The 27,693-nt window shown below is 37.0% G+C and overlaps 2 protein-coding genes and 1 pseudogene across 2 annotated transcripts; 2 read left to right on the forward strand and 1 right to left on the reverse strand.

The window, feature by feature from the left end:
* Window positions 1-129: 129 nt before the first annotated feature.
* Window positions 130-3,797, reverse strand: LOC106651187 (annotated as a pseudogene).
* A 9-nt stretch (window positions 3,798-3,806) lies between these two features.
* LOC111694425 lies at window positions 3,807-5,693 on the forward strand. Its single transcript, XM_023462568.1, has 4 exons — window positions 3,807-4,166; window positions 4,264-4,361; window positions 4,446-4,508; window positions 4,572-5,693. Exons 1-4 carry the CDS (start codon window positions 3,989-3,991, stop codon window positions 5,691-5,693), a joined length of 1,461 nt encoding a protein of 486 aa, XP_023318336.1. The 5' UTR covers window positions 3,807-3,988.
* A 1,977-nt stretch (window positions 5,694-7,670) lies between these two features.
* LOC106651143 (eukaryotic translation initiation factor 5B) lies at window positions 7,671-27,566 on the forward strand. Its single transcript, XM_023462569.1, has 17 exons — window positions 7,671-7,773; window positions 7,849-7,958; window positions 8,091-8,181; window positions 8,286-8,411; window positions 8,488-8,736; window positions 8,961-9,020; window positions 9,100-9,432; window positions 9,522-9,740; window positions 9,834-10,273; window positions 10,345-10,562; window positions 10,658-10,860; window positions 10,938-11,203; window positions 11,274-11,355; window positions 11,433-11,614; window positions 25,366-25,442; window positions 27,137-27,344; window positions 27,498-27,566. Exons 1-17 carry the CDS (start codon window positions 7,671-7,673, stop codon window positions 27,564-27,566), a joined length of 3,036 nt encoding a protein of 1,011 aa, XP_023318337.1.
* The last annotated feature ends 127 nt before the right edge of the window (window positions 27,567-27,693 follow it).

Consider the following 27,693-nt stretch of genomic DNA (forward strand, 5'->3'; position numbering starts at 1 on the left):
ACACAGAATTAAATGGGATTTAGACTCATTAAACAGCACCAAGTATTATTAAAAATAAGTACTTGCATCGCGTATTTATATTTATAAATAAGGTAAAGGAGTAAAATATTTAATACAAGAAAATATGCGTATAAAATTTGTATTAATTTTTATTTTATAATATTCATAATAATTTTAAAATGTCATGTACTTTTTACAATCAGATAAAATATCCCTGTGCAATGCCATAATTTTATCAATAATTTATCCTGAAACCACGATGATTTCTCTTTTTGCTTGTTATCGTCTTTTCGAAGTAAGTTTCGATACACCCGATTTAATACATTCTTCTAATACTTTTTGGTCATCATCTGATAATTCATTTTCACCCGAAATTGCATCTGAAGCGGGTGAAAATCTGTCGTATCGATTACCATTATTTACGTTAAATATTCTATCATTGCTGTTTAGATGATCAACTTTTACAGTCACTTCTTCCTTTTCTTCTTCTTCATTTTCATCCTCTTCTTCGATACGGAGAAGTGAAAAATTAACTAGATTTAACTGAGAATCGAAAGGCGATACGTCGATGCGACGATCGTTATCTTCACCCTCAGAGTAAACTGAACCATTTGGACTAATAATTTCATCAGAATCGTAAACTCCAATCACAGGCTCTTCTTCGTCAGAAATTTGATGCTGCTGTTGACGCTGATCAAAAAAATTGACATGCTCGTTGACATTTTCATCGGAATATGACATTATTGACAAAGCCGATAAATTCGATTCAGAACCAAATGGAGAGATGTACGTCGGAGTATCTTCCGTACAATATATTCGTACTTCATCAGGTTCTATTTTTTGTGGAATGGAAAATCTTTTTTCAAGGGTCGTTTTAGTTTGTGGCTGATTATTGAATCGATTCCGATTTTCATTATTTAAGTCATTTGAATACCAAGATTCTTTAAAATGCTCAGGACATTTATTGTTTTGTAATTTCTGATCATTATATATATTTGAATATGGAACTTCTTCTTTATGGACTTTTACAAATTGCATTTCTTGTTTTACTGGGGATGCATAATTATTTTTGAAACCTGAGAATTATTATTATTATTAGAATTATTATTTCATTATTATTATTATTATAAGCTTTACTATTCATTAAATAAAAATATCAAAAATTAAATAAAAATAATTTTTACCTGCTAGCTGCTTGCTCACAACTCTTATATTTTTTATTGTCTTTTGAAATTTCTCGGATCCATTAAACTCATTGCGTTGTTGAATTTGTTGCTTTTTTATGGGTGCAAGGTGCATACCAGCTGCACTAGTTCGTACCCTGATAGCAGCAATTCTCCTGATGATTTCACGATTGTCACATTGATCATATTCATTCTCATCGTCAATTGTTAAGGCACTAAGTGTACTTCCAGCTATTGAAGCTGTTGAACTATATGGCATTGATTCTTCTTGAAATGCTACTACATTATCAGCGAATACACTATTACTTGGAATCCGAGTTGTTGTTGATTGTCCTGAGGCTATGACAATTTTATGATCAATACATTGATGTTGAACAACTGGCTTGCAGATAGTAGGGCTGAAAAATGTATAAAATTTTCAAGGATATAATAATATATTATAATAATTGCTCATATATTTAAAAACATAAATTTAATTTACTTTTTCAATAATCCCTTTTGTTGGTACTCATGTTTATTTTGAATTATTTGTGATTTTAATATATGAGGACTTGGAGGTACAGTTTGTGTTGGTGAATCAGGCAATTCACTTGGAGATACAACTGCACTTGTTCTATGGCTTAAATCACTGAAAACGGAACTACATTCATCGTGTATTGAATGTTGTTCAAATTCACTCAATGAGTCTAAAGAACTGGTGCGAGAAAACATAAGTGGGGTTTGTTGAGGTGAATTTTCTTCATGAATATGAAATGCCACCACTTTATTTTCTTTATCTTTGTAACATAATTCAGCTGGTGATTGTGGTGGAGTATGTTTGTTATATTTTCTTTCATTGTTTTTCTTATGGTGTAGATCTCTGTTTTGTTTATCGCCTATAGTTTTTGAATCTACTGAAACAATTTCTTCTTTTGATTGATTTTTTTGACATAAATTTTTAGATTTATCACAAATATTTCGTTTTTGCTCTGATAATATTGGTCTTTTAAATATTTCTTCTCTTTCTTGTCCATCTTCTAATGCTAAAAGATCCGACATTGATGTTGAAGTTGAAAAATTATTTGGTGTACCTTCTGTACAATATGTTTGAATAGAATCTTCATGCTCAGCTGCATTCTGCAAGAATGAAAGTTGCATTATTTTGATATACTAACAATAATTTAAAAAATTAAAAAATCAAAATGTTTAACTCTTCAAGGTCAAAGCCAAAAATCGTTTTTCAAAATTGCAGTATGGGTAAAATAAGCTAATATAATAATATATAACTGAATTTTTCACATTTTCATCGTCTTTGATAATTATGACAAAATTAATTGAATGCTCAGCTGTATGAAGACATACAATTTTGGTTCTTAGACTTTCATGTTTTTTACTTTTATGCTGTTTATATGGATGTATACCGACTTTAGGAAATAAAGGTATTAGTCAGATTCTACTGTTACTGTAGATGTGACAAGTGCTGTTCATGATTTATTGACTTTGGTATTCATAGAACTTTTAAATCAAAGTATACAATTTCAATATTAAATGTATCAAAACACTCACATAAAACTGTTGGACCTTTTTATCTTCTTCCGTATCATGCTCAGCATAGCGTAAGCTATAATTTGTAGGTTGATCTAGGTCTGTTTCTGCATAATCACCATAAGTATATTGTTTAGATCGATTAGATTGTAATTGATTCTTTTTAACAGGCACTTTTCTTGTTAATGTATTTCTATTAATATTTCTTGGTAAAATTTGTTGAATATTAGGTTGATTAATACGTTTACTTGATGTCACTGACATAGTACTATCAGTTGTATATCTTTTAGAATAATCTATTAACTCATCGTCTGCAGTATCAACATCGTTCAAATCATCTTCTTCATCATTAGTTATAATATTTTCAAATTCAGGAGAACACCGTCGAAACTCCGTAGCATAATTTTTGCATCTTTCATCTCTATCATCTATATTATTAACTATTAAACCATCAATTTCGCTGTTGGTTGTACAATCATATTCATCAACTGGTGAACAACACAAACGATTTTGTATATTTTCTGCTGCTTCAATAGATGTATCAGAACCATAACTCCATCTTTGTCTTGGATCTACATCATAATACCAATAAGGAGCTGATGAAGCTCTCAACATTTCTCTGTTGGAATCGTCATCGTCTTTGTATGCTTTAAATGATTTTTCGTTCCTCCTTCGAACTTCTGTTGTGTTACAGACTTTTTCCATGTTTACCATTAAAATCTGTGTTTCGAAGTGTTACGAACAACAAAATATGTTGATTAAATTTGACACCAAACAGTATAATAGCATATGCGTATTTTAGCGCAAGTACAAATTTTAAATGTACTTCCGAGACAATACAAACTTCAATAATAAACAAACTGTCAAAAACTTGAATAATCAAGTGAACCTAACCTACAAATAAAAATACAAAGCAAATCCAACCATAACACCCAAAGCACTCACACCGACTCTTACAGGAACTTCAATTGTCACATTATTATACAGATATTTCATTCCTCAGGTAGAGGAAACTAAACTTTTTATTATGCACTTGAGTATGAGCACGCCAAAGAAAAAAGAACAGTACGCTGCGTTTATCCTGTTCTGTTCAACAACTTGAATATTAGGCAATATGGCCAAAATTCGGCCGCGAGATGACAGCAGCGTCGTAGGTCAAGTCATGCGCAGATGCATGATTTTTGTGACCGGATAATCTCGATAGCAGTAGATATTTTTCTTCGCGACCCTTTGACAGTTTGTTCTGAATACTAAAAATAAATCAAAAGTAAATAAAAATAATGAATTGTAGTGTCAAAAATTGTAAGGGGAAAAAAAAATTTAAATTCCCAAAAGACCCTGAATTAAGGAAACGATGGTTGGAAGCAATTGAAAGACCGAACTATAATCCAAAGTCGTGTCATGGTTTGTGCACCAAACATTTTCAACCAACTGATATTTACACAGAAAGTGTCATAGGTAAGTAATATTGATAACTTTTTACTAATTTGTTCATATTCTTGAAGTTTTTCTTATTTCATTGGAAAGATAATTAACTGCCTATTTTATTTTATAGGAGGATATGAAATGAGTCGTGTCAAATTAAAAACTAATTGCATTCCAACCATCTTTTCTGAAATAGAAAGAAAAAAAGAAGAAGCACCCTCATCGACAGTATGTTATTTTTTATCACTTTTTAGCATAAAAATTGCATATATTTATTCAGTATAAATATTGAATTTGTTTATTGTTTTGCAGGTGACAGAAGTACAAAGTATCAGCAATCCTCACTCAATTAATAACAGTGACATAAATGATAAGGTATGGTTTATTGAAGTTTTTATGTACTGTATTACACATATTAAACATTTTTTCTTTCTGCAGGTCAATGAATCATCTGGTACAAACGAGTTCAATATGGATTGCACAGATTCACCTGTACACTCACACAATATAAATGAATTTGAGTGCAGTATTGCATCAGCTCAACAACAAGGCTTTGATGTGTATGAAGAACTATACGTCTCACCTGAACCAGTGCATAAAAATAATTTAATAAGTGAACAAGTGACCAAAAATAATTTTCACAAAGAAAATAAAGTAGTCGCTGTTCAAACTATTGGATGTGCAAAATACAACATTGAAGATTACAAAGACAAACCTAGACAATTGCAACACTTTACAGGATTGACATATGAAAAGTATATGGTTGTTTTGCAAACATTAAAACCACTTAGAAATCACTTTGAGAAATTAGAAAAATCAAAAAATATTACAGTGAACAATCAGTTATTTTTAGTTTTGTGGAAATTGAGAAGAGATGCCTGTAATTTAGAGTTAGCTGAACACTTCAATATCAGTGAAACTTGTGTCAGTGAAATATTTCATGTGTGGATAATTTCTATGGCTAAATTGTGGTCCCTTATAGACATATGGCCAAGTAGAGAATTAGTGAATTTTTATATGCCTCATGTTTTCAAAAATAATTATCCTAAAACCAGAGTGACACTAGATGCCACAGAATTGAAGATAGATGCTCCCAACAATCCTAAATTAAAACAAGCTACTTTTAGTACATATAAAAATAGTAATACGTTGAAAGTTATGGTAGGGACTAGCCCAGGTGGCTTAATATCTTATATTTCTGAGCCTTATGGTGGTTCTACTAGTGATCGTCAGATAATTGAACGCAGTGATTTGAGGCAGAAATGTAAAGCAGGTGATGTGATACTTGCGGATAAGGGAATCATGGTACAAGATTTGTTTGCCCCATGCGACGTCACTGTGTGCACACCTACTCCAATGGTCAGTGGAAATTTGTCGCACAATGTAATTGTGAAAGACAGAAAATTGTCCAAGCATAGAGTTCATGTGGAGAGGATTATTGGACTAATGAAAACATATACCATTCTTTCAAAGAAACTCACTCGTGATCTTCTCCCTTTATCATCAGAAATAATCAGAGTATGTATCATGCTGGCTAATTTTAAAGATAATATTATGTAAGCTTACACATAATAAATAATTAATGTTGAGTTTAACAAATAATAAGAAAAATACAATTTCCATGTAAAAATGATTTTTATTAAACATTTTTAACAAACAATTTTGAAAAAACATTAAACATATTTAAGAACAATACAAGTTTAAGCCATGCAATTTTTTTATTAATNTCTAGATGAAGTTTAGAAAATCCTGGCAGTAACGTTGAAGAATTTATGTCCCTATATTCTTGAGCGGGAGGAGTTTCAATGACTTCATCTTTTTCGGCCCTTTCATAGTCGAAGTTGTTGTTTTTTTCATAATAAATTAATCTAAGAAGAGTTCATTTAATGATTAAAACAACCCAATTGTTATTGTATACTAAATAAAGTTTACCTTTCAACCAACTCGGATTTTCGTCCAGTCACCCGGGCCCCTCTTTCTCTCAATAAATGTTGTAATTGTTTTAATTTAAGGCTTCCATATTTATGATCGAAATCGGATCCTTTCTCTTGTTTGTTGGTGAAAGTTCTCATATTGAATTAATCTAAGAAAACAAAGTTTGTACAGAAGATAATAGAAAATGTTGCATTGAATGATAATAACAAAAACAATAACAAAACCCCCTAACCTAATTGTTATTGCATATTAAACATATTAAATAACTTACCTTTCAATTAATTCTGATTTTCTCCCAGTCGTCCTGAGTCCTCTCTCTCTCAATAATTGTTTCAAAGCAATTACACTAAGATTTCCGTAAATATGATCCATTATTTTAAATACCGTGCAAATTTCGATCGGCAATGGCGACGAGATCGAAAGCGTGTTTGTCGGTGGTGCGCGGACGCCAGTGCGCATATTTTGACCTTCGACGCTGCTGTCACCTCGCGGCCGAATTTTGGCCATATTGCCTAATACAACGTTGCACTTTTGGATTAGTATTGTGACTGTCAATTTTGATTGGTTTATTCAATATATTGTTTTCAGTTGAAATCGCAGCACGTCAATAAAAGAAAAGCAATAAGAAATGCTTTAAGGTACCTATTAGCTTTACATGTCCATAGATTTATATTTTATAATGTTCTTTATTACCAGAAAGAATCGAAAAAAATACTGGTTTTCGTGATTTTTTTTTCGATTATTATTTACTCACATTGAAAATATTTTGTTTCATGACTTTTAAAACTATGATGAAAATCTGCGAGCGAATAATAATTTATTATACATACTTATTACATTGGATAGTATCACAGTGAACGGTAAATTTATTTGTTTGGTGCCATATAGACATATAGTAATAGTAATTCTTTAAATTGCATATTTTGACTTCTGGGTTGCAGTCTGCATGCTTCGTATAGTTGGCAACACTGGTCACCAATGCCAACCTGATCATCTATACGTGTCTTGGTTATTATACATACTGATCATTTTCAGGTTAAAAAGTGTTATAAGTGATAATTTTTAACAATTTCAGGTAATTTTTATAGCTTTTTTAATTTAGGTATAGTATTTTTTAGTAAGTTTATGAGGAAATAACATAGTTTTCTTATTTTTACAATTAATTTTTACGAAGCTGAATGTTGTAAATTCCATAATTTTAGGCTCAGCTGTTGAAATATTTTTTTGTTTTAAAACTTTATAATTTGTAATAAAATGTATAATACTTATGATGATCATGGATAACTCCTCATAATATGAAGCTCAAATAAAAAAAATTATTTTTATCAGTTACTTTCGGACAACTCCCAAAATTATAAAAAATATACTTTTTCTGTAAATTCATTAATGACTATGAAATATTATTTAATTTTTTGTTTATCTAAAGTTTTAATTTTAAAAATGTACATATTTCAAAAAAAAATTGTTAAATCAATAAATTAATAACCTGCAACATTTCAAGATGTTTTTGCGTAAATCAAATGTACTTTAAACTATTGTTCATTATTTTTGTTTTGGTGTATTTATTTATTAATATTTTCAGATAGATATTAACTTTTCAACATGGCCTACCAAGATGACCAAGATGAGGATGAATCTAAATCGTCTATTACTTCAGACAACAAGAGTAAAGGAAAACAGAAAGAATCAAAAAAAAATAAGAAAGGTAAAAATTGACTCTATGTAGTATTATTGAAATTATTCAAATTAAAAGCACCTTTTTTAATGATTTTATTTTCAGGTAAAAAGAAAGCTAATGATACTGATTCAGATGTAGATGAATTAGAATTTGACAATCTTGGAATAAAGCCTCAAAATAAGAAAAATTCTATACCCAAAGATGAAGATGAGGTACCCAAAAAATCAAATCAAAAAGATTCTAAGAAAGGAAAAAAAGGTATTTTATAATTGCTGCATTTATTTTAAAATTAAGAAAAAGGTTTCTTAAATTATGTTACTTGATTTTAATTTAAACTAGGTAAGAAAAAAAAAGATGATAGTGACAACGAAATTGAGAAAGCTTTCGAAGAATTGAATATTCAACCATCGGAAGACATACAACAAAATAACAAAAGTAAACAAAAGGAGTCAAAAAAAACTAAAAAAGGTAATTTTGATAAATATATAATGAAATGAATAATTTAAAAATGTTTTGCATGATGTTCTGTTCTGAATCAGGTAAAAAGAAAAGAGATGATAGTGATGACGAGTTTGATGTACCTCTTGAAGAAGAACAAAATGAACCATTAGAAGAACTACCACAAAATAACAAAAATAAACAAAAGTCCAAAAAGGGTAAAAAAGGTAATGATCATAATAGCTCTTGAGAATATCTTGCATCATAAGACTTTTTAAAATAACTTTAAATATATCATTCAAGCTAAGAATGAGAGCGATGATGATTTGGAGAAAGAGTTAGCTGAATTAGAAGCAGAATACTTTGGGCAAAAAAAGCCTGACAATAAAAATGATCCTGCAGAAGTAGTAAAACCACCTGCTAAAGTGGAACCTTCTGATGAAATCTCTGATGAAGAGGACTCAACGTCGAAAAAGAAAAAAAAAGGAAAAAAGCAAGCTAAAGCTGAAGCAGATGAAGTAGAAGAAAAAAATGATGATGGCGAAGAGGGAAGTACTATTAAATCAGCTGCCCAAAAACGGAAAGAAAAAAAAGAAAGAGAAAAGCAAAAAAAAATGGCACAGAAAAAAGCTGTATGTATATCATATTTTAGGTGAAAGATATCATGCTAGTAATTTATATTTTGTATATTAAATCAATTTTTATTCAATTTTTCAAGGAAATAGAAAAAGTTTCTAAAAAAGGAGACAATAAAAAAACAGCTGATACTGAAAAAGAAAAACAAGACGATGCTAAAAAAGACGAAGAACCAAAAGAAGTTGAAGGTTCTAAAAAAGGTACATATGATTTTTTTTCTACATTAAAACTCTTTATAACATTTTTGGAAGTTCTATTTAACGAACAAACTATTTATAGCTAAAGGACCTAATAAAAAGATGATAGCTGCGATGCAAGAAGCCTTAAAAAAAGCTAAAGAGGAAGAGGAACGATTAAAACGTGAAGCAGAGGAAAAACTAAGGCAAGAAGAAGAAAGAGAGCAAGCTCGATTAGAAAAACTTAGAAAAGAACAAGAAAAAAAAGATAAAAAAAAATTAAGAGAAAAACAAAGGAAAGAAAAGTTGAAAGCTGAAGGAAAATTATTGACCAATAAACAGAAACAAGCTCAGGCTAGAGCACAAGCTATGCTGGAAGCTTTAAAAGCACAAGGCTTAGAAATGCCAGAAGTTGGCGACAAAAAAGCTAGACCAGGTGAATTTTTCATGTTTTTAATTTTGTATTATTTATGAGAGTTGAAAATGTTGATAGAAAACTCAAATTTAAATGTAATATGAATTAAGGTACAAAAGTCAAGCCCAATAAAGTTAAACAACAGACAAGTACAGAAAGTAAAGAAGAAGTAAAATCAGTAGAAGAAAAAGAAGTCAAACCAGATCAAGTAGAAGTTGAAATAGTAGACAACAAGCAAAAAGAGGAGACAAGTGTAGTAGATGACGATGATGGCCTCAAAGATGCTTGGGACGCGAGTTCTAGTGAGAGTAGTGAAGATGAAGCTGAAGGTAATTTTATATTTAAGAAATCCTATAAATACTAATATTTACAGAAATTTTAATTTGATCAATAAATAATTTATTTTTATGATTGTTGAATAGAAGAAGCTACAACAGCTGCCACCAAGAAGACAATAAAAGCTACGAAGGTATCTGAAAAAGAATCTTCATCTGGAGGTGATGAAGAAGAGTCAGAGAGTGAATCTGAATCAGAGAGTGAAGATGACTCTGACGATGATGAAGATTCTGAGGATGAAAGTGATGAAGATGACAAACGACCGGATGCCGAAAAGAAGAAAGAGAAAGTACGTCAACGTTTACAAGCTCGCAGGATAGAAGCCGAGAAAAAACGCACCACGGATATTTTGCGTGCTGCAGTTGTTTGCGTATTGGGTCACGTTGACACTGGCAAAACCAAAATTCTTGATAAACTTAGGAGGACTAATGTTCAAGATGGTGAAGCAGGTGGTATAACACAACAGATTGGTGCTACTAATGTACCCGTAGAAGCCATTCAAGAATCAACAAAACACGTAAAAGGAGTAAGAATTTTTACTTCACGATCCAATTAACTTTATATAACATACTCATAAAAAAAATTTGTTAAAATTAGTTTGCAGATAAACAATTCAAAATTCCTGGTTTATTGATCATCGATACTCCTGGCCACGAGTCTTTTAGTAATCTGAGAAATCGCGGGTCATCCCTCTGTGATATTGCTGTTTTAGTAGTAGATATTATGCATGGCTTAGAGCCTCAAACGATAGAAAGTATCAATCTCCTAAAAGCTAAAAAATGTCCTTTTGTTGTGGCATTGAATAAAATTGACAGGTACAGTTTTCAATATCTTACTCATAAAGTTTATAATTTGAGTGCATAAATAAAGTTATTGTACCACTATTATGTAACTTATTTAATTTTTTCAGACTTTACGACTGGCAAACTATGAATCGCAAAGATGTGCAAGATATCATCAAAAGTCAAGAAGCAATAACTCAGAGAGAATTTGAAAAACGAGCAAAAGAAGTAATACTTCAATTTGCAGAACAAAGTCTCAATGCTGCTCTTTTTTATGAAAACCCAGATCCTCGTAGTTATGTATCATTGGTTCCAACAAGTGCAATAACAGGTGAGATAACATTTACACAGATTTAATGATGAACAAAATGAGTATTCTAAAAGTCTGAATCTATTCTCATTTTTTAGGCGAGGGAATGGGAAATTTACTAGCCCTATTAACCGATGCTTGTCAAGGACCTTTAGCCAAGCGACTTATGTATTGCGAGGAGTTGCAAGCAACGGTACTAGAAGTAAAAGCTCTTCCTGGTCTCGGAACAACGATAGACTGTATCCTAGTCAATGGTACCCTCAGAGAAGGTGATACGATGGTAGTAGCGGGTACAGAAGGGCCAATTGTAACGCAAATTCGATCACTTCTTATGCCTCAACCAATGAAAGAGCTTCGTGTGAAAGTAAGAATCCTTTATTTTTCGTTTTACTACGAATAATATGTTTTAACTTGATTTTGTATCATTACCGTAGAATGCTTACATTGAGTACCGAGAAATAAAAGCAGCCCAAGGAGTTAAAATTGCTGCTAAAGATTTGGAAAAGGCTATCGCAGGTAAGATTTGAAATAATTATTCTAGACACAAACATATTTCTTTGTAAATTAATTTCAATTGTACGATTTATTGATAGGATTAAACCTAGTGGTGGCTCAGAAACCAGATGAAGTGGAAGTATTAAAAGAAGATATCGCCAGAGAGCTATCTAAAGAGTTGGGCAAAATAAAACTCGCTGAGCGAGGTGTCTTTGTACAAGCATCTACTCTTGGTGCTCTCGAAGCGTTATTAGACTTTTTGAAATCCAGTAAAATTCCGGTGAGTTAAAGATTTTTCATGCAGATCGTAATTTATACAACTATTTCATTGAATTGTACCATTCTCGCGCGTAATTCGTAGGAAATCCATTTCACTATCAATTTTAATTTTTAGTTTTTATTTTGAAATTTCTGAAAAAAATGTTTTAACGTGTTTCGGACGGGACGCAAATTCGTGAGGGAAGAATATCTATCTGTGCGTTTGCTGTGGCGAGGTTTGCTGAAGTTCCGCTGTTGCTGCTGTCGTAGTTAGCGGTGGAGCGTGCGGCCAATGAGTCGTATCCTGCTAAACTGTTAAGAAGGAAGTACTTTATTGCCATATACATACAAAGCTTCTTTGCCGTATACGTGTGCACAGCAGTTTGTATCAATACAGAGGCACTAATACTCGTGTACATTATTCGTCTTTTGATTGCAATATGCAAGCCATGCTTTATTAATGTTACATAAGTGATATTAGCTTTGAGCGATGTCAATTTTTAGGCAGACAGTTTTCGACGAGCTTAAAAATTTATAAACTAAAAAATTCCCGCTATTTAGTTTATTGCAGACGAGAAAAAAGTAATAATTACACTATTATGAACAACGTTGATAAACAGTTTGTTAGGAACCAAACTAGTTTCATTTGTACACTTGTAATATTCGCAACTTTTGAAAAGCCAAGGATTCGTTTTGATTTATTGATCAATTAATGTTATTTCACTAATTATAAGTGAAGTGAAGGTGGTGGCGTCAGTCGGCTTAATTATCAGGATGTCGCTCCTTTGTCACGTATTTCACAACATAATTGAAATAAAATGATTTATCCAGAGTCGTGCGTAAGATATCACAAACCGCATCTCTTATATATTGCTGGCATGATCGTTGGCAATATTTATAACTGAGCTTGAAGACGCGAAGCGTAACGCCTGACAAATTCGACCATCGGTCGAATCGATGGATTACTACAGCGCAACGACGTTATCAATGTGAAATAGATTAGTATGGCATAGCATAGCATAAATAGCATTAGTTAGTCTTGACAATAAAGCAAACGGAAAGAGCCACGCCCAGCAGCGCTTCAGTAGTCACTGATGGGAGCACGACGCCGTATGAAAAGCACGAGCGCAAAGAGAAGTCAAAAAACCAAGAGAGAAGGTCGTGTGGGTCTTATCAATTGTCGATAAAATCTGCTCGATCGCGTCGTCGTGCAACATAAAAAGCTCTAGGCGTGTCAGTGACTTTCGCCAGCTGTTTATCGCACTGAAATTCCTTAAGAAAGAAATGAGCTTGGACGAGAAGGCGGCAGCTCACGTATACGATAGTTCAGCCACAAACTCGTCGCGAATTATAATGTATGCTGTGTTTTTATAATATAATCCACCTACGCGTGCTTGGCGCGAGCTGTTGAGAGAGAGAGAGAGAGAGAGAGCAAAGCCGGTCGGTCGGTCGGTGGGTGTGCGTCTCTATATGGATAGTGCGAGTACGCGCGTAGTAAGTGCTATTATGAGATAGGCGCGCTCGCTCGCGGCTTTTTGCAATCGACTATTTATAAACTCAAAATTTTCGGACATAAACTGTCGACGCCTACGTGAATCTCTACGCCGCGATAAACTTGCTTTTTACAAAAGTCGTCTGCATTTTTGTGAGCGACGTTTCCTCGGCAGTTACGCGAATATCTTGCCCCCGCATTGTTTATAAATAATATGCCCATATATATTCCTTGTACCGTTAAGCGCGCCGATCGTATCCTCGATCAATTATTCACTTACATCTCTCGAGAGCTGGATTTGAGCACTCGATCGCTCCTCTACCGAGCGAGTGCGTCATCGGTATCGGCCCAACTTTTACAAACATTCTCGATCGCATAATTGCGTTTGGACGAAATTAATAAATAAATAAAATAAAAACATGTCATCGAGAAAAATCAAGGCAGAAAGTGAGTCAGTTCTACACAAGGACGCACGAGGGCCTTAACCGAGTAAAGCGAAGGCAAGTAATGGCTTTGCTAACTGCGAGAATGGGGCGATGAGTTTGCAAAAGAACACTGAACTACTCTCTTTGGTCCATGTGGGAAATGGCAAAGGGAATAAGCTGTGTTGGGAGACCACTCTCCAATGGATTAAAGGATTTTCTCGAGACTCGGTCGGCGAATTATTTAACGTCTAGTCGGCCAGAGCTGCGAGTGCAGATCGTTGTCGCGCAAACTCGAATCGACTTGGAACGCGTATAGATAGGTTCGCCGCGTCTGCAGATATTCGCGTAGGCCAGGGTATGTAAACGCGCGTGTTTGCTCGTAAAACGCACCGCTAATTTCCGGTCGTTTACTCTTGGCGCAGCCGCGCCAATGGCTGGAAGCTTCTCTCTTTCTTCTTGTACGCGCGAGCGAGCATAAATTCTTTGCCGTAGATGGTTGTGAGCCACTCTGCCGTTTTTAAACTTTATTCTTCTTGCTCTCTTCGCCTTTTTCTAATTGAAGCATGCAGCTTCGTTCATCACCTTTTCTCCTGTTTTTTTTCTCTATCCTCCCATCTTTACCAGCGACAAATATCCTTGGGGACCAATGCTTAATAAAGCTTTGATCGAGCGAGATCGTTAAGAAACGAGTAAAATTTTACCTTTGCCATTTTGAAAAATAAACATTCACCGATAAAAAGAAAGTAAAATTGATCTCGATCGCATTCGAGCAGATTTTTTGCTCTTTGACGAAAATCCATGCAACATTTTCGATATCGACGCTATTTATGGCGTGACGTGCAATATGCGCGCAAAAACAACAACTTCCTTTTTCGCCCGGAAGTTTATAGTATTAGTGACTCGAACTATGGAACACTTTGTCGGCATAATATTTTTCTTCTGCTTCAAGGACAATTTAAGTGCGTATCAAATCGTCTGCTTTCTTCTGCTCACGTTTGCTGTGTGGCGCGATTCAATTTTTTTTTCTTAGTCGCCTTTTATAAAATTTTTCGTCATCAAACATCGATAAATTTCCGCATTTTGCTCTACAAAGTATGATGATCAATCAGTATCAATTTTTCACCGTAACTCTCGTATTCGATTTTGATTTTGCTTCAATTTACATTTACGACGGCATATTATTTTGACAAATTCGCCGCGTCCGCGAACGTAGATCTGTGCAAAGTGAGAAAGGAGAAAAAAATTTTAGTCCAATATTAAGGCGAATTCCACAGTCGTTGATTCGATCGATCGATCGATCTTGGAAGATTAAAATCCAGAATTAGCGTCTGCTCGTAAAACAAACGATCGTATCGAATTGTTTGGTGCTTGGCAAGACACATGTGCTAGCAGCCAAAGATGCACATGTATGCGTTGAATCTATGCAGAGGTACTCGAGCCTAGAGCTGACTTTTGCTTTGGTGGCGGCCAGTCGGATGCCAAAAAAGGTTGCCTCAAGGCTCTCTCTTGCGATGTCGTATATATGCAGCGACAGAAGCATAACGCAGACTCGTCCGAATGTGCGTACTGCGATGTTTCTCTGCGTGGGGGTTACCATTAAAATATTTTCACGCACACCTTGTATCGGCTACAAAGTTATAAGCCCATGTGGCGAATCTGGTCAATTCAACGTTGATCCTGTCTTTCGTCGCTATTTTCGCTCTGCTGATTGCAAAGGAACTGCAGAGCGCATATATAACGAAATAATATAAGTTGAATTTGTGGCAGCCGATGCTTTTTTCCGCCGGAATTATTTCGCTTTCAAGGCATACTCAGCTATGCTATGCATCGAGTAGTCGTGCTCGCGAACGTCGCATAGGACGCGCTGCAGGACGAAGAGGAAGACCAAGAAGATATTTGCAGCCACTGCACATAGACTTTGTCGCATTTTCTGGGTGTGTGCAGGGGCGCATTCGCATACAATGTGCACACACCTACATGTGAATCGAGACTCGACCGATCGCCGTACGCTGCGCGTGTTCTATTTGCTCGGAATTCGTGGGACGAGTCTCGAGCGTACGCCTATATACCTACACAGGCGAGAAGCGAGCGTGGGCAACAAGGTTCTTCTTTGAATTTTGCACAATGTTTATTATTTGTAGATGCAGCCAACTTGTGATTCTCAATCACTTTTTTTTTCTTGTATGCAAGATTATCGGCTCGCATCGAGCTCTATATTTACGGATTCGCTTCTTTGCTCCTTTTATATTCCTAAGTTAATTCAGTGCCACGGTACCAAGGCGATTTATCGATAAGCTGCATTAATCAGTTGGACCAAACCTTAGCTATCCCAATTGACCAATATTGAATGCGTGTACGTGGGTGTTGAAGGTAGGAGTCTACTTGTGTAAAAAAAACGATTGTCTCAATTGAAACTTGTTGAAGCACGTTGAGCACGTTCGTCTGTTCGTCCGTCCGTCTAGTTGCTTTGGCTCCGTATTATATGGACCAGCTACTGATACATTATTCATTACAAAAGAATATCTAGGATCGTTGTTTAAAATACTAATTATGTACGTACGCCATTCAAAATTATTGCGCCCAGCCAAACAAAGTCTTTGCGTCTGCGTAGCAAGCCCTTAACGTTTATAGAAAAATTCCTGGGTGTCAAATCAGCAGCCGAGCTGATTGTCGAATGCGTGTTACACGTCGTAGAGAGTATATCGTGTTATGATGTATGATATAATGGTGATTCGTCGGGTCTACGAAAGTTATGGTCCTGACCTATCGAAACAATTCGTTTGATCCGCTTTTCCCGCAATCAGCTAGAAGAAGACTGTCATGGTAATAATTCAACTTGACGCGTTGTTCGAAGCACTGACTTGTTTTGATAATTATGATCAATCATTTTAGTGCTACTTCCTGCACATAACTAACAGGTGTGCGTGCGCGAGATAACGAAAATAGTAGATTACGCAATGCAGGCGGGAGGTTGTCGATCTGCACGAGTGTCAAGATTGACAACCGCCCCAGTTGCGTACACTAATGTTCATTACATCGTGCGGAAAGTCGATTTTAAGATCGCCAGCCGTGCGCGAAAGTAGCATTTTCCGCACGCGGTGATGTTCTGATTCCATTTTCTCTACTTCCTTGGCGGCTCCGATAAAAACATCAGCGAAGGCCTTGAGACCCGATAAACGATCGGGACTGAAATGCCATCGAGTCTCGATTTGCGAGTCGATCACGTCTCGAAATCGGCATGCTGCACCGGATACTGCGCTTCAAGCTTTCCAATGGGAGAAAAAAAGACTCGCCCACGTGGCTGACTGCGCGAGCAGCGCGCTCGTATAATTGCGCGATCCGCGCGTGGGATTTTGGTGAAACTCGTGTACGAGTAGGGGGTGCTCGCTCATAATTGCACGGCTATCTTTTTCTTCTTAACATTTTTGCCAATGTATGATTTACTCGGAGCGAATCATTATCGAGTCATTACTGGGCCATTACCGGGCCATCATTGGGCTGGGAGTTGCTTAGTCGCTGAAGTGCTCGATCGCGTTCACCAACACGACTTTGTTTCTGCTGCTTTCAAGAGACCAATCGACATCGGTCTTGTAACTCCTTATCGGTAAAAGAGCCAATGCGTTATTTTGGCTGTCGCGCAAAGCGAGAACGATTGAATATGTCATATACACGCGACAACGGTTTACTTCCGGTGAGCTGAGAAAATGAAAAGAGATGTATGAGGTGGTCGTGCGCTTGGAAGTATCCTGCGCTCTCAATGTCATTGGGCAAATATCTCGTACGACAATATTTGTCGCATTATCGCTTCAAGTTTATCGATCGATTATAATTCAAGAATGGCTAATTGCGGGCTTTTATTACGTGCAATTCGTCGCTCCACTAGCCTTATCGCATAACTGTAGCGCGTACATATAATTAGATACGCGCAAAGAGAGCTTAACTAACGTCCGAGCTGCTCGCTCGGCGGCTCCTCATTGACTCGAAGCGCCAATGAAGAAGCTCCATGTCGAGAGATGCTGAGAGCAATCGAGTCCAATTGATGTGCCTACGCGAGCGTGTGCAAATGTATGAGAATGTGTGCGGTGACAGCAACGTCGACGACGACTTTCCGCGTAAAGACGTTATCGGAAAACCGGAAGTTCATAGATCCGATGACTCAGCTTGGTATAAAATTTCCAGGAAATCATAATTACGCTGGGCTTACAGCGATGCCTCAATGATTTGATTTGCGTACAGTGTACACGTTATTCTCATTCTTTCATATAAACAGTGACGCTTTCGCTGCTTATGTTGAAAGCTGATAAGTCACCCGATCCAAGACTCCTTATTATTATTATTATTATTATTATTATTATTATTATTATTATTATTATTATTATTATTATTATTATTATTATTATTATTATTATTATTATTATTATTATTATTATTATTATTANCGATGAACGTGTAAAAACGCGACATTTCGGCTCGCGTGGCTCAGAATCTCACGTTTTTAGACTTGTTTATTGAGCATTCGGTGTTGTAAAACGAGTCGTTTTTTTTCAAAATGATCAATACCTTCTCGGCCTTCTAAAAAATAGTTTTTTTTTCATTTCTTAAGTCTAATTCGTTTGCATATTGCTTTTTTTGTGACATTGTTGTAACTTTCCCCATAAGACCCATGTATAAGACGTCGTTTTTGATTTTTTTTTTCTCGAAAACTAGATTGTAGATCAATCTAAGATTTTAAGAGTGCATTCATTTCTAATCAAAGATTGAAATAAAAAAGTTTCAGGCATTTCTAAAGACATGAAGTTTACTATCGAACCTCCTTAAACACCGAGTTTACGCGAGCCCGTGATAACAGAATAATAATGTAGAAGGGAAATTCACGCAAATGCAATACGTATAAGGATGAGAAGGCTCAATGGATGGAATGCAGGCAAAAATATGACTTGATGGCAATCAATTGCAGCCGCAAAGCTACGCGTATTTATTATTTACGTGTGCGCAGAGTTTGCATGTGAGCTGCTCCTCACAAACTCGTCATTTCTCCACGATCTAAAATATTGAATGAAATGGAATAATAGCGCAGTGCGTTTGCGACGAATACGAAATCTCTAGTCCTTCAAGCTCGAGCTCCGCTGTCTACAATCGGAAGAATTGGAGGGGGGTGCACGTCTTGGTGACAGCTTATGGTCGATCGTAGGTCCATTTTTCCAGCCGTCAGCGCTATAACTCAAGCCAAAACTCCATTCACTTTTGTCACTTGCCGATTGTAATCCCATTATTCATCGCGATTGCTGTAAAAATACGAGTTTTGAGTTATTTTACCCACAGTTGATTTTCGCTCAGAAATTTATGCCATTTATTGCGCGTTTTAAATATTCACTCATAAGGACTCTCATGAAGGGCCAATCTATCTGTACGGCAGTTGCACACATATAGATTCTATCGGCTCAAATATGTGTCACAAGTGATTAAATTTTGGCTGCTAACTTTGTCGTCTGACGCCGATTGTCCGCAGATGTAGCTCGTCGGGATTTTTTCGTCATTGCGAAGATCGTTTTATTCGAGATTCATCTTTTTTCGCGCATCAGAAATAATCGCTCTTACATGTTTCATTATAAAACGCGCTTGGCTTTACCTGCAATTACAGTCAAACGTCCATTCGGCCGATCGAGATAAAACCGTTAATTACACCGAGTATCAGAGAGTCCGAGCAACGAGAAGGCAGCGAGCAGCGAGAAAGAGAAATGAAAAAGTAAATTATAATGATAATGCGATCGTGGCTGCGCGCGACTCAGCTATGCTTCAATTCGAAGTATATATTTTATAATATGGCTACGCTGACGCAATTGCCATAGGCCGGAAATTACCATAGTAATTTGCACATGTAATGCCAAGAGCGCAAAAAAAATCATCTGCGCGAGTAACGGCGTCGGCTGCACTGCTTTATACGGCTGTCGATAAGCGACTCGATCCGATCGGAGCTAATAAACTTGACATTTCTGGCCACTTGCCGTCGCTACGTGTCAACGTGTGCGTATTATAGGGTTCGAGAAGCTATTCTCGAGTGTTTGGCCGAAACTTATATGCTGGGACAAAAGTACGGTCACGAAATATGCCCTTGAAAAAATCTCGATGTTATATTAAATCTTAGCTAGGCGAGCCGCTATCGCATAATGTAAAGAAAAATTGCGGTCAAACTGCTTTGAAGAACAATACGTCCACGCAAATGTCTTAAACAAGTACGGCGGCGGAAGCGGCGTGGCGTTCTTAATAGTAAACGAAGGAAGAGGATGTTCACACGATTTGCCGGCACACACACACACGCACACTCGTTCCCTCACTCGCATGAAATCATTCTCCGGCGCATCTCGCTCTATGATTCAAGTTTTTCACAAGTACCGCCAGAGGCAGCTTTTGCCTGAAACTGCCGAGAATCGGGATAACAATTGTCCCGATAGTTGCCCCGTTTCGTAGCGTTTCTCGTGACTCGAAAAATCAAGAATCTGTCTACAAATAGCGTCTTAATTCGACGAGGTCGAGACAATTTTCGTAGGCTCGAGTCACACGAGCAAAAAAAAAAACATCTTGAATTACCATTTTTTAAGTCGAATTACGCTGAGGGGATGTGAGACGTAGCTCGAAAGCCTTTATGCCTGATGCTTGCATCATCAATTAAAATTGTGTCTTTGTTTCCGGCATTCATATAAAACATTGTATAAAATTCATTCCTCATACTTCTGGACGCCGAAAACTCAAATTTCACTGATTCTTTCTTGACTATTCAGAAAGTCCTTTTCTCACGATTCGGCAAAATTTTTATTCATTGATCCATTTCGCAACGTTGCTCGAACGCTATAAAAAAATTGTCCGTTGCAGAGTTTGAAAATGTTTGAATGATATTTTTCATATTCAATCATCGCAGAACTCGGAGTATCTTATGTAAGTGGCGTTAACACAACTTGCTCTCGCAGTTGATGCTTGTAAAATTTAAACATCAAAGTCAATCGCCAAGATTTTCACTTTGTTCTTCAGTTTTTATAATACCAAAAGTTTGAGCACGTAAATGCGTAGCTCATGCTGAGAAAAGCGGAAAACAGAAGAACGCGTGAATATCTGTTTCTTTGCATTGTCCAAGCTAGTTTCCAAGCTAGTCTAAGAATAAATTATCCAGAGATAGTCTACTTTTTCAAATGATCGAAGACTAGTCATCATAAAAACTATAGAATTCACAATACCGGAGCAGCTATTCATATCGACTCGACGTCGATTCGTGTCCAATGAAGCATTTGAATGAATAATTGATAAGAATCGAATTTAACTGAAACTTCCAAGTCATGGAAAAATAAAGTTTACCGATCTAAGAATGGTGCAGGAAATTGGTTGGAAAAATAAGGTCACTGTGTTGCTTCAGGCGTCTCGACACAGCATTGTAAGCAAAAGGCCAAGAGTGTGAATGTAGCTTGCTAGCCAGGAGGCAGCAGGGAGCCCGCGGTGGCGGCGCTTCCTTCTCACGACCACGTAAATACGTGCGAGCGTGAGCAAGTGCCTCGGCTATAAGTGCACTTGCGCGAGCCGTAGCCACGGAGCTCGTAGCTGCAATGACACTGCCAGCTCACGCACAAAACTCAATACAGCACGGACAAGCGCCATCCTGTTTTTTTTTCTTCTTTTTTTCTTCTCTTCTTTTTTCTCGCAGCTCTTTCCGTGTCGCGGCCTGCAGCAGAGATTTTCGCTGTTCGGTTTCGAGTTACGAATGTCCTCTCGTTCGCTTCAGCCCGGACATCCGCTGCCGCTTCGAATAAAAACTCAACTCGATTCTTCCTTCTTGTTTCCCCTAGTAGCAGCATCAGTCACGAGCGCAGCAGCTATTCTCTCGCGCTAGCTTATCTTTTCACCGCGATTTAGCCCGGCATGCAACTTCGCGCTTATTCTCCCTCTTACCTGTCCCCACCCGCTCAATTTTTGTTTATTTCACTGCCGTAATTTTCGTCGCGCCGCACGTTCTATGGACGCTCGCGGAAGTTACTTTTCCAAAGTCCAAAGGAAAAGAGACTCGACAATCATATCTCGGGAATTTGATGATTGTCCACCCGACTGTACGAGTTATTTACTCGAGCATTCGTTGCTGCAATGTCTATACTCATTTTTTCTGTCAATTAATTTGAAAAGCCATCGACATTCAGTCACAGTGAGGAGCAAAAACTACATTCAATTAACGTATCCTGCTTTACACTTTTTGGTAAAAATAAACCTCCAACTTTTTCAGCAAACACGATGATTGCTGTTAGTATTAATTGGAAAAAAGTGTGTCACTTACGTATGCAAAAATTTTACTGCTGCAAAGATCGTGCGTTATAAAGATAGAACTATTTGGGCGCACTAATACGAGTATTAGTTAGCCATAGCCAATTAGAATCTGGGTATACGATAGGATTTGCTGATTTACCGATGTTTTTTCCGTCCTCTTACTCGGTGGGGGCATTGAGCTGAGCATTTCGGCCTATATTCGGTTATTTCCTTGTCCCCCACGATCCTGGCAGATGCCGTTGGGAATGGAATTTTCTTATTATTTATGAAAAATACGTGTGAGCTTGTAGCTTGCTAGAAAGGTTTCGCTCAATCATTATAACAGGTAGTTTTAGATCGAAGCAGATCAGCTCGCTGTTAAGTCGCTTTTGCCAAAGAAGCGAGAACAAAGACGGCAAGGTGCGAAACAGCTGCCCGTAACTTTCATTCAACTCTATACCCCGGAAGTCCATGTTGTAAATCAGTTGCGCTGGCATCGTTTATCCCTAAGATTTGGCTTGCTTAATTCGAAAAAGCCTCGGCCGACTTTTTCCCTTGGGCATGTGCAGCTTTTAATCGCAACGTTGATCGAATAAGACGTGCGCATCCATTCGGAAATGGCTTTTGTCATTGCCAGTTCCAAGTGAATAGGCTCACATTTGTACAAGCATTTACCAAGTCGTGCTATGAGAATCTAAAAGCCAATGAAAACGATGCTTTGCAAAGCCACTTACTATTTCTAAGCCCTTTCTTATGGCGGCAAATGTAAATATGCGCGATATCTATTTGTTTAAGTCAAAGTAAAGAGAAAGAAGAAAAATAATAAACTGTGATGGGTTTTCGAAAGCGGAGTTGGCAGTCAAATCGACGGCCACTCGATCGATAGGTAGCAATTAATATTATTTCAAAAAGTAAGGTAAATTAATTTAGGCAGTTGGCCGGTGATGGCGACAGACGATGGCGAATCGGAAGCATTGTCATCTCGGCAAGTTAGCCCACCTGTGCTTCCAATTAGCGGCCGCGAATCGCTTTATATAAATTGCCACGTCACGAAGAATCAAGCGCGAAATGAAAAATGTGACATGCGATGCTATTTCCGGGTGGAAGCGCGAGTAGCCATACTAGATGCTGCGGTCGCGTGTCGCTGCAATTTATAAAGCTGCTGCGTACAAAACTGGCTGGACTTCCGGTGTTGGAAGTCGAGCTAGGCGCATTCCGCGTACAGCTCTGGGCTGCGAGGAGTCGTCGAGTATTCGCGAGCGCTCGAGCAGATAATACGCGCCAGATATCGCAGCTGCCTCGCTGCGCGCCAAACTTCATTCAGCGAGCAAAGAGAGAGAGAGAGAGAGAGAGCTGCGCTATAGACACTCTAAGACTTTTATGAATGGAGTTGTGACCCATTTCGCTATTGTCGCGCGCTACGCTCGACGGCCTACTCGAGTTACTCGCTCCGCAGCTTAGGCTCCTAGATACGCAATAGAAAGTGCAGCTGCATGCGAAATGCCTCGCGGCTCGTGTATTACATTGCGTTACGTCTGCTTACGTGCCATACTCTGGCCGCAGTTGAATTACTCGACATATTCGATCGTCTTTGCTCGATTCGAGTTTTACGAGCCTACTTTTTTCTACCTTAAGCGTCGTCTCGAGTCCTGCAGCCGTTGTTGGAAGCTGCATTTGTTTCGACGATTTACATGGAAATAATGGAATAACTTGCAAAACTCGTAGAGCTTCAAAAATGCATGCGGCTTCAGCGTCAGCTCCCTTCGTCATATCTCTTAATTAGTTCGCTCATCGCTCGTGCGAGCAGCCTTTTAAAAACACCTTTGATGTCGTCTATGTGTCGGGGACTCGGGGCTCGCACTTTGCGCTCGCGCGCCAACTTCTGGGAAGTGCGCGCGCCAAAATTTCTCCGTGCGTATACGGTGTATTTTCGTCCGAAAGCCCTGACTCGGAGCATCGCGCGCGGGTCAAGGGACAAATGCTCGACGGCGTGGATGTGTCCCGACAGAATAGCAGAGTAAAAATCTTGCGCTTGCGTATTTTTTCTCATCGCCGAATCCCTGTGTCGGATATTCGTTCGGACAGTCGTGCAAATGGAAGGAAATAATTGAGGACATCGATCGACGGCCGAGGCGGCAGCAGTGACTAATTGCGCTTGCGATGGCATTTTGGTCGCGCCCCTCGGCTTTTCGCGACTGCTCGCTTGCAGCGTTGGCTCAACCCTGCACGTGCGTCTGTTTTGGCGACCGCCTTCTCCAGTCGTCGCCGTCGCCGTCACGCCACCAAAACTCTTTTTCTTTACCATATCCCATATCATTATATGTACTTGTATATGTGCATTCTCATATGTGGCTTTTATACACATTTAGATTTATTTCCAAGAGAGTCGGCTTATGCAGTCGAGAGAACACGAGGTTGAATCGTACATGCGTCAGAAGCTATTTTTACCTCCTAAAACTTCGTCTCGTGCTCTTTTCTGCATTTCCGAAATACGCGCTCCTTGTTATGCCTTCGGAGGGCAAGCATGCGACCTTACGCTGCAGCTACTTTGCATAGCGGCTTGACCTCTTCGACGATGTTTTAGCCAAACATACACATTTTCTATTGATATATAAATAATGCATTTCGGTCATTGCTCGAGTTTAAATTTCCAGACTCACACAAACTTTTTTTATCGAATGAAAGTTCTTTCAAAATTTTCTCACTCGGCTTGGAACTCATGACAGCATTGCTTCAGTCTTTAGTACGATCTAAAGATAACGATTATGGATGTATTTATAAAAATAATTCAGATGAAACTTTGTACAGGAGATGTTCGAACTGCAAGTTTATCGATAATCGATACTGAATTGATATTGAGAAGTAGAAGAGAGTGTATGTGCAGAAGGTGCGCGACAACTGCAATTCGGAAAGCAGATAGGCCTTTTAATATCGATACACTCGAGCTATGGCTTCCCGGTATGGCTGTAGGTTTCGTATCCGGTTGTCGACCGACCGAGCGACCGACTGGCGAAGGAAATCGCTGCACTCTTTTATGTGCGCTACCTTCTACGCATCGGTATGTCTGCGATCTCGCGTGCGCTGCCTTTACATATCGAGCAACTCTACGCAAAACAGTGCAGTACAAAAAACGAGTATAGTAACGAAAAGGTGTGGCTCGCAGGCATACTGTATAGCCACGCTTGTGCTCATCGCGAACGAGTTGCATCATGCCAATCGTAGCCTGTCAACGTTACCTTTCACGCTCCCCTTTTTTCCAGTTCTAATAATCAACTTGATGCATTTTATTTCCCTTACAAAACCAAACTACACTCATCAATTTAGTTGTAATTTTTATCGACCATTTAAACATTTTAAAGGCATTCAAAAGGCTATGAAAACCACCGAGCAATTACATTTTCGAGAATCGTCTTTGAAATGATGCCCGTTTTTTTGTAAAATTTTAATATTTATTACTGAAAACCACTTTTTTTATTATTCTCTTAAAGGCAATGTCTATTAAAACTATATACATGATGAAAACTTGAAGCGATTAATACAGTAACAATAAAATCTGTAATTTAATTTGTTTTTCAGTATGCTGGTATACGCATTGGTCCTGTAGTCAAAAAGGATGTTATGAAGGCCTCCATCATGTTGGAACACGACAGTCAGTAAGTACATACTTTAAATAATTAAACTGGGAAACTGAGTGAAAAATTGGTATACGATAAAAATATAAGAGATTATAAACTGATAGGAGAAAAAGTTGCTAATAAAAGTAGCCGCCTTTTCGTTCAAATTTTCTTTTTGCTGCGAGAGAGCAAAATTAATAGTTAAAGGTTTTCTATTCTTCTTTAAAAAATCATCTTTATATATTATCCTTGACAAGTTTACATAATTCAACAAAAAAGAAGAAAAAAAATGTAAGAAAAAAGGCTATATTCGGGAGAACAAAAGAAATTGTGATCAAAAATTACAATGCAATAAAATTGCATCTACGTCTTGAGGAAGAAAAAAGATCATATCAATTAAAATCAAGTTTGAGATTTACAAAACCTAAAACTTATCTACTTCTAAATAGATGAACCAATAAAATGTCTAAACTTTATGCACGAAAATTACAAGCCATGCATTCGAATCCTGTTTTTCGGACGGTCAATTTTTTTTTTGCTTCGTCTGCACCCTAAACACAGCTTCCGTGTGGCCAATTGTCAAATGACAATGATAATCACCAAACCACATCCTTTTCTCGCATCATTTCCGTTTTCTTTTATATTTACGATTATTTTTGCTGCTGCTATTATTGTTATTATTATTATGCAAGATTGCAAGTTATTTGAATTGAAAAGAAGATGAAGGAAAAAAGTTCAGCACTACGCGATGTAATATTTGGCTGAAACAAAGCGCAGTGTCTCTTGATTCTGGGATATGAAAATAACAATACCAGTAGCATCAATAATAATGTTAACCATGATTATAATGATAAAAATAATTACTAGCCCTACTTTTAGCGTGCTCCACGCGCTCTCTTCTATCTTTTCCAATTTCTTCATTTTTTAATATTTAAAGTAGAAAAATAAAATGAAAGAAGTTGATGTATTATAATTTTTACAAGTATACAATGGACCGGCTTTTTCGCACTAACGCTCTCTCTCTCGAAAATCAATCAAAATCAGTCACATAGGCCACAGATTAATGTTTCACATTTTGCATTTGCTCACACAAAAGTCTCACCACTCTTATTGAATAGGATAATAATTATGAAAAGAAAAAAAAATAATAATAATAATAACAATAATAATAATAATGAAAGGTTAAAAGAGCTGACAATGACAGGATATTACTTTACGGATCGGTGAATTCGCTCGGAGAGCTGAAGTCGACTACATTGAAGATAAAAAGCATATGTATAAACTGTAGAGGCTTCTGCGTTCGTCGCTTTTACCTCTGGAAGCATTGAAAAAAGCTCTGAAGGCACTGCTTTTGTGCTGTTTTTATTTTCTTTTTTAATTGATCTGCGGTCAGTAGCTTTAGAATCGAGATTTCTTTTAAACATGCGGTTAGGGAAAAAAGTAATCTTCAACAGGAACTAGATTTTTAATTTTTTTTTCATCTTGAAGACAGTCGCGTTGCTCATGATCGAGACAGAAACTAATGCTTATATTAGTTTGTGCTAATCTGTGAATTTTCTCAATCTAATCTCTGTTGTATAAGAACGCTTAACAGCTGAACATAAATAATACTGTATTAAACTTTTTCTATTTCTTAATATTGATTATGAACTTTGATTATGAACTAAATGAAAATTTTTTGAACCGAGTAAAATGAAGCAAAACTTTTATTGTTTTTTTTTTTTTTTTTTCAGATATGCTACAATTTTGGCGTTCGACGTTAAGATAGAACGTGATGCACAGGAATTAGCAGATTCCCTAGGCGTTAAGATCTTCCAGGCTGACATAATCTACCACCTGTTTGACAGGTTCACCGAGTACAAAGAACAATTAAGATTGCGTAAACGCGAAGAGAACAAGCACATCGCCGTCTTTCCTTGCAAGCTCAAAGTTTTACCACAGGTATGGTATTTATCAATATTGACAAAAAGTCACGTGCTCTTACTTATTATAGTGCCTTATACACGATATCAATAACATGCTTATAAAAAACGCTTTTACTATTTAACCATAGACCTCTCTTATTTGTAAGTTTAATAAACTTTTGGATGACAGGTAAATTTTATCAGATCTGTCGAGTATTCAATTGACCAGTACTGCTTTAACTGTTTTGATCGTAACTAGTCGATTAGGATAAGCATTTGTTATTTGCATGATTTTGATTATTGCATTTAATATTATTACAAGTCCGAATTTATAAATCATAATTACTTTTTTGTAAACGAAATGAAAATTAATTCATGTCAAAGTG

Source organism: Trichogramma pretiosum, unplaced genomic scaffold (genome assembly GCF_000599845.2).
Source record: "Trichogramma pretiosum strain Unisexual culture from Peru unplaced genomic scaffold, Tpre_2.0 scaffold8, whole genome shotgun sequence".
In the NCBI taxonomy this organism is placed as follows: Eukaryota; Metazoa; Arthropoda; class Insecta; order Hymenoptera; family Trichogrammatidae; genus Trichogramma; species Trichogramma pretiosum.

What these genes read in the sequence shown, in the direction of transcription:
- LOC111694425 (XM_023462568.1), top strand. Translation starts at nt 3,989, where the DNA reads ATGAATTGTAGTGTCAAAAATTGTAAGGGGAAAAAAAAATTTAAATTC. An exon ending in TTACACAGAAAGTGTCATAG is followed by an intron (nt 4,167 to 4,263) that starts GTAAGTAATATT and finishes TTTATTTTATAG; the next exon opens with GAGGATATGAAATGAGTCGT. An exon ending in AAGAAGCACCCTCATCGACA is followed by an intron (nt 4,362 to 4,445) that starts GTATGTTATTTT and finishes ATTGTTTTGCAG; the next exon opens with GTGACAGAAGTACAAAGTAT.
- LOC106651143 (XM_023462569.1), top strand. Translation starts at nt 7,671, where the DNA reads ATGGCCTACCAAGATGACCAAGATGAGGATGAATCTAAATCGTCTATT. An exon ending in TAGTGAAGATGAAGCTGAAG is followed by an intron (nt 9,741 to 9,833) that starts GTAATTTTATAT and finishes ATTGTTGAATAG; the next exon opens with AAGAAGCTACAACAGCTGCC. An exon ending in TGAAAGAGCTTCGTGTGAAA is followed by an intron (nt 11,204 to 11,273) that starts GTAAGAATCCTT and finishes TCATTACCGTAG; the next exon opens with AATGCTTACATTGAGTACCG.